The sequence below is a fragment of the Bos javanicus genome, chromosome 7, assembly GCF_032452875.1.
Source record: "Bos javanicus breed banteng chromosome 7, ARS-OSU_banteng_1.0, whole genome shotgun sequence".
NCBI lineage: Eukaryota > Metazoa > Chordata > Mammalia > Artiodactyla > Bovidae > Bos > Bos javanicus.
The window spans coordinates 45,449,287-45,462,151 of record NC_083874.1 but is presented as its reverse complement, the minus strand read 5'-3'; the positions used below and the strand labels follow the sequence as shown (position 1 = coordinate 45,462,151).

The window sequence follows — 12,865 nt, the reverse complement described above, 5'->3', positions numbered from 1 at the left end:
TATAATTTTATAGTATAGACTCAGTTGCTCTAGATTGTGAGCTCACTGAGAGCAGGGACTGATTCATGCTTTGATCTTTGACAACATAATAAGTCAACAACAAATATTTAATAAGTGTGCTTTACAAGTCTGAGTTCAGTATAAGATTTACTATAATATTCATAGAAAATATAACATAGTTGAATAACTTTTCAAAAGGAAAGACAATTTTGAATATTTTTATCGTGATAAGCAAAAACCATGACCACCTTTCTTTCCCCTCCGTGTCTCAATATAAGCTGTCGCAACATAGAAACACTTAGGAATGTTTTAAAATACCAATTTCTTTATCCTAACTCATTTAAATCAGGATCTCTGGGGGTGGGGCCTTTTAACTAGCTCTCTAGGTGTGATTTTAATGTGCATGTCGGGGTAAGACCAACTGGACTAGAATTTACTGGATAATAATGACACTTTCTCTTATTCATAAGCAAAGTGAGATCTGGCCTCTTACGCTTTTCTTCTTTTTTTTTTTTTAACAGGAAAATGAAAGCCATAACGAAAACAGCACTGCCTGGGCACTTCCAGTGATATTCCTTTTATTCATTGGAGGCTGTCACTCGATCCGAACCCCATGTCTAGTTCTTAGGCAATTAAGATTTCGGGAGGTGGGGTGCCTTATATGTCCCTCTATTTTGTGGTGGAGCCCTTTGAATTATTTGTTTTTCCAAAGAGGGCCTTTTACGAGTTTTGACGTGTAGAAAGGGAATTTTTATAAAAGAGGATTACTATGAGTTCAAGAAAAAAATTTTAAGCATATAAGAGGTGTTCAAGAAATGTTCTTATGAATCGTCTTATCCCTGTTTTAAGGATGAATGTCGACAGCTGAGCTCAAACACAGATTATGTAACATTAAGATAACTAGGTAACTTAGAAAACTATAATTTTACAAGACTTCCTTGGAAGTCTCGTTTTACAAGAAGTCTCAACCTGTGACACCAAGCATCCTTTTAGGATCCAGCACAAGCAGCAAGTGTTCTCGGGCTTACGGGCGTCTAAGATGCAGGTCGGATAAACTTCCACCCCGGTTCCCCTTCCCTAGAGGATTTGCAGTCTCTCGAGCTTTTGCCAAAATATGATCCTCCCCTGTCGCGGCTCAGAACCAACCTTATGTAGTGGCCCCAGTTTGATCGACAGCTGCTCGTATTACCGACCTCCACCCGCAGGGAAGTTTCCAGTTAGCCCCCACAGGAACTCGTGTCTGCGCGTTCCCATTTTCCCTTCCAGGTCGGGCCTGGCCGGTTTTCCGGTCTTGCGCAGTAGACCCCAAGCTAGTGACCTGCTGCACGGTTGCTATGGTAGTAGGCAATGGGGAGCTAGCAAGCTAGGTAGGGTGGAAGTCGCTGCGACTGCACTGAGCCAGGCTGGCAGGATCACAGAATGGGCTGAGGCAGCGGTGGCTGCCCGGACGAGGTCGACGGTGGGGAAAGGGGCGCGGCACTGGTCTGGGACCCTAAGACTCCTGGTTTGAGGAGCGGGCGGGACCAAGGTTTTCTTGGGTCCCGGGGCCTGATCTGTTGGTGACTGCAGCTTTGCGGAAAACTTAGATTTGATGGGGCTTGACGAGACGTGTGGGGACCCTACCCATGATGAATAGGTGACATGTAGTGAGAGCATCTTAAATCTTGGTGGGAATGATGGAGACAGTAGGAAGTTCCCCTAAGTTCTGGTGGTGGCCGAAGCCACATAAGGACACCTTGCTGCCGAACTGGCAGAATTCCCAGAGACAAACAGGACTCGTGGAAAAGATTCCTAGTTTACCCTTTTCTGTAATTTAAAGTATTAGTTTATTGTGATATTGCATTATCCACCTTGAATAAATAAAGGTATGAATGTTTAATCTTCTCCCCCCCCACCCCATCCTTTCTTTCCATAAAGAAAAAACCGGGCTTCAAAATGGAGATGTATGAAACCCTTGGAAAAGTGGGAGAGGGAAGTTATGGAACAGTCATGAAGTGTAAACATAAGGATACTGGGCAGATAGTGGCCATTAAGATATTTTATGAAAAACCAGAAAAGTCTGTCAACAAAATTGCAATGAGGGAAATAAAGTTTCTAAAGGTTTGCTTCTTTTACCTTAATTGCTCTCTGTAAGTCAAAAAAGAGATTGTTATGAAATAAAAACTTATATAACAAATACTTGAGTTAACATAGGTATTTGGAATAGAAAAACAAGGGTGATAGCTTACCTTATTGTGTACAGTGATACTAGATAAAAGTGCTTGTGTATAATGTAACAGAGACTGCCAAATGTGAAAGAATTATTCGATTAGTTTGATAACACTTAATAAAAATTTCTGTGTTTGTGCCAGATGTTTTGACTATAATGAGGTAAGAGACAGTACCTGCTCTTCAGAACTTTTATTATTTAATCAGAAAGACAAGAGGGCATATAAAAATAACAGTGAATTTTAAGTGATTCATAATAAAAGCCAGTGATTAACACAAAGTCCTACTAGATAGGGAAGATTTCTTGGAGAAGATGGAACTTGAATTGGGCTTTAAAGGGTATGTAGGATTTAAGAAATAGGAAGAGACTACTGTTTCCCAGGTTAGGGGAACAGCTTAAGCTCAGAGAGCCTAAAGCAAGACAAAGGACAAAGAGCAGAGCAGAGTGAACAAAGAGCATTTGCCTGTAGAGTTTCTTATACAGAAGTGGAAAGCAGTGAGATTAGAGAAGTAAATTGGAGGTAGGTTTTAAAGTCTTTTAGGCTGAGAAATCAAAACTTGATTTTTCTGAGAGATTTTGAATTCAGAGTAAAGAAATGGTTAATATTAATCTAGCATTATTTTTTAGAATAGATTGGAGGACTGAGAAATTAAAAATAGGGAGATGTGTTGTGGCCTTAATTCAAGAATCCTGTTAAATGTGAGGGACCATGCTAGAATGCAACAATTGAATGGAAAGTAGTAATATATTACTAAAGAAGACATGAAAGTGTAGAAGGCAACAAAGAGGAGGAATCAAAGGTATCTTTGAGGTTCCGTGATTGCTACTATTGATGGAAATATCAGAGACTCAAAAGAGACATGGTTTGGGAACTAGTTCAGTTTTAGAAATGTTGAATTCAAGGTGACAGGAAATCAGTAAAGATGACCAGTAGGCTTTTAGACATGGGGAACAATATGAGGAGAGATCAGGGGACAAGGTAGAATTTCACGTAGGTATGATAGGTCCACCCAAGGGAAAGACTTAAAGAAGTGTAAAGAAAGGAGCATTAACATTCCTAGGGGATTGGGTACAAAACTAGTGATTTAAAAAAAAAAATATATATATATATATATATACATACACATATGTATTTTGTTTATTGGGATTTAGATGCTTTAAGGTTCATAGTCTAGATATTTTATACGTGATGAAAAAAACAGCTTCTCGTTCATTTTTATCTGATACAAAAGTAATATTCTCTTCTTGCTTTGTAAGTCTGTATTAGATATGATGGATCAATTTGCTTTCTAAATAGAAGAAATATATTAGGCATCTGTGGATTGTTGGAACTGCTCTATATCTAGACAATGAAAAGGGAAGTTAAAGTCAGTAGAGATGTTATGATTTTGTCAGAGATACATGTCCTTATCCAGATGACCTAAAACATAATAATACTGGAAGGCAACTTTGTGCACCATAAGTGAAAATCTGATTAGGAGACCTTTTCCCAGGCAATATCTTTTGCTCTTTTTTTTTAGCTTTGTTGCATTTAAGCAGATTTTTTTTTCCTTCTTGATTGTTTTGTAAAAATAACTGATATGTGGCAAGAACACAGAGATGAATTTGACAATTTACTATTGTAACTATTCAAGCTATTTTGAGATACCCTAACTTTTTTTCCCATTGGTTTATTTCTTGTAGAATTTTTAGTTTAATCAAATCTAATTCCACAAGAGACATTTCTTGGATTAGTTAACATTCTTAGTCTAAAAACAACTGCCATAATGACTTAATTAGAACTAAATTTTTATCTGCTAGAATTTCATTAAATAAGTTAGAGTAATTAGTGGGAATATCTGTAGAAAAGTTTTCCATTTACAAAAGAAAACAAAAATAACCTGAAAAAGGACAGTGGAGTATTTCTGGGGGTTTCAAGGTTTATCTGAGGAAGTCACTGATCCCTTATCCCTAGATGCTGCTGCTGCTGCTAAGTCGCTTCAGTCATGTCCGACTCTGTGCGACCCCATAGACAGCAGCCCACCAGGCTCCTCTGTCCACGGGATTCTCTAGGCAAGAATAGTGGAATGGGTTGCCATTTCCTTCTCCAGTACCCCTGGATGGATGTTCCTTAATGCTTATTAACTTGCACTCACTCTTCTCTGCTTTAGCCTTTAAAATTACAACTGGACAAGAAAACATTAATTTTCCATAGTTGAAGGATTATATTGTAGTATCCAAAGGCAGTCTTTTTTTTTTTCGCTACTGCCAGCATGTTGCTATAGCACTCTGGTACCCCACCAACCAAGGAAATTGGAGCAAAAATAGGAAAGGAATCTGGCATTATATTTTGGCATGTTTTTCTGTTAGTCATGTTTTGAGGACTTTAGTTTGTATATTAATACAGATAACTAGAAAAATTGATATTGTGCCATTGGAATAAAGGCAAACGTTTTTCATACAAGTTAACTTTTTGATGAATCCAACATTGAAAATATACCCCTTAATTTTTAACCAAATGAATAAATATTTTTGGTAATTGAAATTACAATCAATTTGAAAATTGATTGTAATTAAGTCAGTGTGTTAAAAAATAGAATAAGCAGCATAAAATGTTAAACCTCTTTTAGTTTTCTAAGCTGATATATTCCATTATTGACATTTTGAAATTATCTTCAGTGAGTGCTTACCAATGTAAAAACATGTTTCATTGCTTAATAGAATCTTACAATGAGCTAAAATGTACCCACAAATAATTGTATATTTATATAAATTTCCTATGGATATACATTGGTATTTCACATATCTGAAAAGTTTCTAGATATTTTTATATCTTTTTGTTACAGTGTGATGAATTTATAACCTCCACCTGGAACTTACATTTTACTCTCTAGCATTCAGGACCAAACAGCAATTAATTTCTATAAATTCGGATTACATGCTCAGTGGCACTGGAATTCATGCTCATTTGAAATCATAAGGACCTTTTAATCACAGCCAATTTAAAGGATAGGACAATATCTCTTAGCAGAATACAAAGTTACATTTCAGCATGTTAACTCTGAATTATTTTAGTAAGCAACCAAATGTCAACTTAAAGTAAAGCAATATATCTCCCTTTGTTCTATATATATTAACTATGAAATAAATAAACATTTAAAAAATAGGAATGTAAGTAAATCAACAAATTTTTATTGAAATGCATGGTGGAAAAGAAACAGAATTTTCCTCTTTTTAAAATTATATGAGTCTTATATGTACAAATTATGGTGCATGAGATACTTATTAAAAATCCATTTCTTTTGTTGATAGCAATTTCGTCATGAAAACCTGGTCAATCTGATTGAAGTTTTTAGACAGAAAAAGAAAATTCATTTGGTGTTTGAATTTATTGACCACACAGTTTTAGATGAGTTACAACATTATTGTCACGGATTAGAGAGTAAACGACTTAGAAAATACCTCTTCCAGATTCTTCGAGCAATTGAATATCTTCACAATAATAATGTAAGTGCTTCAAAGTAACCCAAACTATAGGAAAACCATGAATTGTAAGTGCCTTTTAAACATTGTTCTGTTTTTATGAAAGTTGTTAAAATTATTTTTCTGTACAATATCAACATTGTGAAAATGGAAAGAAGGTTGGGGGAATTACTACCTTATAATTCAGTCACAGAACCAAAAAACATATTGAACACACAATAATTGTAAGTATAAAGCAGACCAACTCTGAGATGCTAAGGAGGTATAGAAAAATCAGCAGTCAACTTTGGTGTCTTTTATTAGTGAAAATATATTAAGACATCGAAAGTCAAGCCAGCCCAGATGATGGGAGGTCTGGAAGTAGGAATTGGAAACTAAGCCAGGGGAATGGCAAGAGAATGTGGATGCCTTTAGGGAAAAAAAGGAGAGAAAGTGGCTGAGGAGTAAAGAGCCTTGTCTTTTAAATCAAGAAAGGAAAGAAGATCAACTGTTTTGATTTTTAGTGTTGCCTTTTAACATTGTTTAGTTACTGTTTATTTCAGCAGGTTTTTATGGACATACTTTGTTCCCAACATGAACTCTACTTTCTGTAAAGTTAGACATAGTAAGTGATATTAGGCATAACATCTACAATAGCCTAAGCTTTTTCAGATACCTTAATTTCTAATAGTCTGTCTCAGTGCATCTCCTGTTGCAACTTTGTTGTAATGGCATCTAGGACTCAGATTGTAATTTCCTTGCCCAAATGGATTCCTTGCCCAAAGGGGAGGCAGTATAATGTAATATTTAACAGCACACAGTCTTTGGAATCAGACTATGCTAGGTTTTTACCTAGTGGCTTATCTGTAGATAACCACACAACTTGTGTAGCTCACAGTTACATAATGAAAGGTCCCATTACTCTGTGGCCCCAGGAAAATTATCTAACCTTTCTGAGCCTCAGTTTCCTCATCTGTAAAATAATGCTACAGTACCTCACAGATTTTTTTGTAAAGATCAAATTAGGTAATAGCTATGTAGTGTTTAGCACTGTGTCAGGTATATTTTAAGTGCTCAATAAACAGCGCTGATAGGGAGTCAGATATAGTTATCTCTATCCTTATAGTGTCTTGCCTGTAGTAGACTCAAAACATTTCTTGAATAATGGGAGACACCAGTAAAACTAAAGTAAGAATTTTGAACTTAGGTGTTTAAATTCAGGCACATAGGGAAACAACCCAAGGGCTTAACAGACAATTAAGATGTCATTGATACACATATGAATATTACTAAGCCACGGAAAAGAGTGAAACATCACCATTTGCAGCAGCATGGATGGACCTAGTGAATATCAGACTAAGTTAAATCAGACAGAGAAAGATAAATATATCACTTAAATGTGGAATCTAAAAAATAATAGTAATGAATCTATATACAAAACAGAAGCAGATTCACAGACATAGGAAACAGACTTACAGTTACCAAAGGGGAAATGGGAGGGCTAAACTGGGAGTATAGGATTAACAGATACAAACTACTACATGTTGGATACATAAGCAGCAAGGATTAACTTTATAGCACAGGGAAGTATAGTTAATATCTTATAATACCTATAATGGAAAATAATCTGAAAAATAATGTGTATATAACTGAATCACTTTGCTGTACATCTGAAATTGACACAATATTTTGATTCACCTATAGTTCACTAAAACAAAAATGGCTTAATAGAATCAAAATGGAGTAAAAATGTAAATGATCTTGAAACTAATAAAATGAATCAAAAAATTTCAAGCACATAGAGCTAATAGAACAGAATTATTATCATTGTAATAGGAGTTCTATGCATTGTGGGAGATTTCACTACAAAATAAAGGAGAATCAAACTCACTGTTTGAATCCAAAATGTGATAATTCATATCATATACAAAAAATAACTCTAAATGGATTAATGACCTAAATGTAAGCACCAGAACTATAAAACTCAGAAGAAAACATAGGTGGTAATCTTTGTGGCCATGTGTTAGGCAATAGTTCTTTAGATATGACCTCAAAAGCAAAAGTAATCAAAATAGACAAATTGGACTCCATCAAAATTAAAAACTTTTGTGCATTGAAGGACACCATCAAGAAAGTAAAAAGACAGTTCACAGATGGGAGAAAATATTTGAAAATCAAATATGATAAGCAACTAGTTTCTAGATTATATAAAACACAATGCAACATAAAAAGACAACCCAGTTTAAAAATAGGCAAAGGACTTAGTAGACATTTCTCCAAAGAAGATAAACAAATGGCTAATAGCACATGAAATGATGCTCAATATCTCAAGTCATTATGGTAATGCATATCAAAAATCGCAGTGAGGTACCATTTCACACTCACTAGGCTGGCTGTAATTTAAAAAACAGACAAGAGCGAATGTTGGCAAGGAATTTGAGAAACTGGAACCTTTATACACTGCTGGTGGTAATGTAAAATGGTGCAGCTGCTATGGAAAACAGCTTGGCAGTTCCTCAAAAAGTTAAACAGAATTAGCATATGACCCAGCAATTTTACTCCTAGCTATCTATCCAAGAGAATTGATAGCATATGTTCACATAAAAACCTGCCCAGGAATGTCATATAAGCATTATTCAAAATAGCTGAAAAGTAGAAACAAATATATATTAGCTGATGAATGGATAAACAAAATGAAGTATACCCAATAATGGGATTTATTCAGCCTCAAAAAGGAATAGATTGCTGATGCATCCTACAGAATGAGTGAAACTTGAAAACATGTTGAAAAAAATCAAATGCAAAAAACACGTAAGTATAAATTCCACTTAAATGAAAAATTCAGAAAAGGCATTTTTGTCTCCAGATACGATGGAGTCCAATTTGTCTGGGCTTCCCAGATGGCACTAGTGGTAAAGAATTCGTCTGCCAATGCAGAAGACACAAGAGACCTGGGCTCAGTCCCTGGGTTGTCGGAAAGGTCTCCTGGAGAAGGAAATGGCAACCCACTCCAGTATGCTTGCCTGGGAAATCCCATGGACAGAGGAGCCCGGTGGGCTACAGTCCACAGAGTTGCAGAGTTGCACATGACTGAACATCTTTCTTTGATTGCTTTTGCTTTTGATGTCATATCTAAAGCAAAATAAGTTTATATTTGTTTATTTTTGAAGAAATGTCTATTCAAGTTCTCTGCCCATTTTTAAATTGGGTTATTTGTCTTTCTATTGTCAAGTTGTATTTTCTATATTTTGGATAGTAGATCCTTATCAGATACATGGTTTGCTATTATTTTCTCTTTGGGGTTGCCTTTCTGCTTTCTTAATACTGTTTTTTTCCCACTCTGCTTAGTTTTTTGAAATCATTTCTTTCTCTTTATTGATATCCTTTATTTGGTGAGACATTCTGTTGATACTTTTCTTTAGTTCTTTAGATATGGTTTCCTTTTATCTTGAACATATTTAAGCAATGCAAGAGAAGACTCTACACATGGACATCACCAGATGGCCAACACCGAAATCAGATTGAATATATTCTTTGCAGCCAAAGATGGAGAAGCTGTATACAGTCAGCAAAAACAAGACCTGGGGCTGACTGTGGCTCAGATCATGAGATCTTTAGTGCCAGATTAAGACTTATATTGAAGAAAGTCGGGAAAACCACTAAACCATTCAGGTATGACCTAAATCAAAACCCTTATGATTATACAGTGGAAGTGAGAAATAGATTTAAGGGACTAAATCTGATAGAGTATCTGATGAACTATGGACATGAACAGAGGTTCATGACATTGTACAGGAGACAGGGATCAAGACCATGTCCAAGAAAAATAAATGCAAAAAAGTAAAATGGCTGTCTGAGGAGGCCTTACAAATAGCTGTGAAAAGGAGAGAAGTGAAAAGCAAAGGAGAAAAGGAAAGATATACGCATTTGAATGCAGAGTTCCAAACAATAGCAAGGAGAGATAAGAAAGCCTTCCTTAGCGATCAGTGCAAAGAAATAGAGGAAAACAATAAAATGGGAAAGACTAGAGATCTCTTCAAGAAAATTAGAGATATCAAGGGAGCATTTCGTGCAAAGATGTGCTCAATAAAGGACAGAAATGGTATGGACCTAACAGAAGCAGAAGATATTAAGAAGAGGTGCCAAGAATATACAGAAACTGTACAAAAAAGATCATGACCCAGATAATCATGATGGTGTGATCACTGACCTAGAGCCAGACATCCTGGAATGTGAAGTCAAGTGGGCCTTAGGAAGCATTACTACGAATAAAGCTAGTGGAGGTGATGGAATCCCAGTTGAGCTATTCCAAATCCTAAAAGATGATGCTGTGAAAGTGCTGCACTCAATATGTCAACAAATTTGGAAAACTCAGCAGTGGCCAAAGAACTGGAAAAGGTCAGTTGTCATTCCAATCCCAAAGAAAGGCAATGCCAAAGAATGCTCAAACTACCACACAATTGTACTCATCTCACACACTAGTAAAGTAATGCTCAAAATTCTCCAAGCCAGGCTTCAGCAACATGAACCATGAACTTCCAGATGTTCAAGCTGGTTTTAGAAAAGGCAGAGGAACCAGAGAACAAATTGCCAGCATCCATTGGATCGTTGAAAAAGCAAGAGAGTTCCAGAAAAACATCTATTTCTGCTTTATTGACTACGCCAAAGCCTTTGACTGTGTGGATCACAATAAACTGTGGAAAATTCTGAAGGAAATGGGAATACCAGACCACCTAACCTGCCTCTTGAGAAACCTGTATGCAGGTCAGAAAGCAACAGTTAGAACTGGACATGGAACAACAGACTAGTTCCAAATAGGAAAAGGAGTACGTCAAGGCTGTATATTGTTACCCTGCTTATTTATCTTATATGCAGAGTATATCATGAGAAATGCTGGACTGGAAGAAGCACAAGCTGGAATCAAGATTGCCGGGAGAAATATCAATAACCTCATATATGCTGATGAAATCATCCTTATGGCAGAAAGTGAAGAAGAACTAAGGAGCTTCTTGATAAAAGTGAAAGAGGAGAGTGAAAAAGTTGGCTTAAAGCTCAACATTCAGAAAACTAAGATCATGGCATCCAGTCCCATCACTTCATGGCAAGTAGATGGGGAAACAGTGGACAGAGTGGCTGACTTTATTTTTGGGGGCTCCAAAATCACTGCAGATGGTGATTGCAGCCATGAAATTAAAAGATGCTTACTCCTTGGAAGGAAAGTTACAACCAACCTAGACAGCATATTAAAAAGCAGAGACATTATTTTGCCAACAAAGGTCTGTCTAGTCAAGGCTGTGATTTTTCCAGTGGTCATGTATGGATGTGAGAGTTGGACTATAAAGAAAGCTGAGCACAGAAGAATTGATGCTTTTGAACTGTGGTGTTGGAGAAGACTCTTGAGAGTCCCTTGGACTGCAAGGAGATCCAACCAGTCCATCCTAAAGGAGATCAGTCCTGGGTGTTCATTGGTAGGGCTCATGTTGAAGCTGAAACTCCAATGCTTTGGCCACCTGATGCGAAGAGCTGACTCATTGGAAAAGATCCAGATGGTGGAAAAGATTGAGGGCAGGAGAAGGGGACGACAGAGGATGAGATGGTTGAATGGCATCACCGACTCGATGGACATAAATTTGGGTAAACTCCGGGAGTTGGTGACGGACAGGGAGGCCTGGCATGCTGCAGTTCATGGGGTCACAGAGTCGAACATGACTGAGCGACTGAACTGAAAAGAACTGAATAGTCTTTTTCTTGCAGGTTATATCTGGGCTTCTTCAGGCAAAGCTTCTTATTGACTGCTTTTTCCCCTTATGCATGGCCATATATCTTTCTTTGCACACCTTTTTTGGGGAATTTTCTTGGAAATTTTGTAATTTTTTGTTGAGAACTGGACATGTAAAATAATACATTGTGGCAATCTGGAGATCAGAATTTCCTATGTCTCAAGGTTTTCAGTTGTAACTGTTTGTTAGTTATTTTCCTGAACTAATTTGTGAAGTCTGTATTGTTTGTCATGTATGACCACTGAAATCTCTGCTCAGTTAGCTTACTGGTCAGCTAATGTTTGAACAGAGATTTCCTTAAATTCTTGAAACTAATAAATCTCTCAGCCATATTTACTGGGTATTTACTGAGGGCTCCTTCTCTCTCTGTGTTGGGGCATTTCTTCAGTGTTTAGGCAGAAAGTTTACAACTTAGCCCTTCTTGCTTGTGTAGAACCTAAATTCCACCAGACTTGAGAGCTTAGGGACAATCTCAGGTCTTTCCTAGTGTGTGCACAGCTGGACATGTACCCTTCATGATTCTCAGTAATATGTTGGAACTTTGCAGATCTTTTATGGACATCTCACTCCCAGCCTCTCTTTTTAATTAAGTATTTTGGTCAGCTTGTTGTTTGTCCTGTTATAGCTCCCTCAGGTGGCTATAATGTTATTTGCTGCTGCTGCTAAGTTGCTTCAGTCATGTCCGTCTCTGTGCGACCCCATAGACGGCAGCCTACCAGGCTCCTCTGTCCCTGGGATTCTCCAGGCAAGAACACTGAAGTGGGTTGCCATTGCCTTCTCCAGTAATGTTATTTAGTAGCTGCTAATTGTTTCTGACAAAGGCCCTTTGCCCTGGGCGAGCTCTGAGTTAGGTCAGTGAAGACAAAACTTCTGGTGGAGTTTTCCAGTAATCTGACAGACATGTTAGATAATGACTGTTACCTGGGAATGGGGCTTTGGAGGAGATCCAACGCTATAGCTAGGAGATACAGCTTCCTCTGGTGGCTACTAGGCTGCTAGTTTTCAGCATGATTTGGGGGTGTTGGTCTACCATGCTACCAGGAACTGGGGAGTGGGGAATAGAAATAGGATAACTCAAGAATACCAGTGGATCATATGGTGAGGTTATGTTTTCACTTTTTGAAGAAACTGGCCAAAGTGGCTATACCATTTTATATCTCCACCAACAATGTATCCGTTTTTCTGTGTCCTCCCAGTATTGTTATTGTCTTTTGATTATCACTATTCCAGTGGATGTGAAGTCGTATCTCTCTCTTTTTTTTTTTTTTTTTTGAGCAGTAAAACTGTCTTTATTCACCAATGACATGATCATTTCTGTAGAAAATTTTATGGAATCTACAGTAAAGTTAAAAGAACTAAGCTGCAAGTTTGGGATTTCCCTGGTGGTCCAGTAGTTAAGATTCCATGCTTCCAATGCAGGGGGCACGGGTTCCAT

The 12,865-nt window shown here is 37.2% G+C and overlaps 1 protein-coding gene across 8 annotated transcripts in view; it reads left to right on the top strand.

Annotated features, from left to right (window-relative positions):
- CDKL3 (cyclin dependent kinase like 3) overlaps positions 1 to 12,865 on the top strand; it is a 50,624-nt gene that overhangs the window by 1,714 nt on the left and 36,045 nt on the right. For 5 of the 8 annotated variants that reach the window (XR_009737556.1, XM_061423500.1, XM_061423499.1 and 2 more), the window contains 3 exons: positions 522 to 1,045; positions 1,918 to 2,100; positions 5,501 to 5,695. Coding sequence is in view for 7 of the 8 variants with exons in the window: in XM_061423500.1 (XP_061279484.1) it covers positions 1,040 to 1,045; positions 1,918 to 2,100; positions 5,501 to 5,695 (384 nt within the window). In the remaining variant the exon portion in view is untranslated. The other 3 variants (XM_061423502.1, XM_061423501.1, XM_061423503.1) reach the window with 3 other exon arrangements.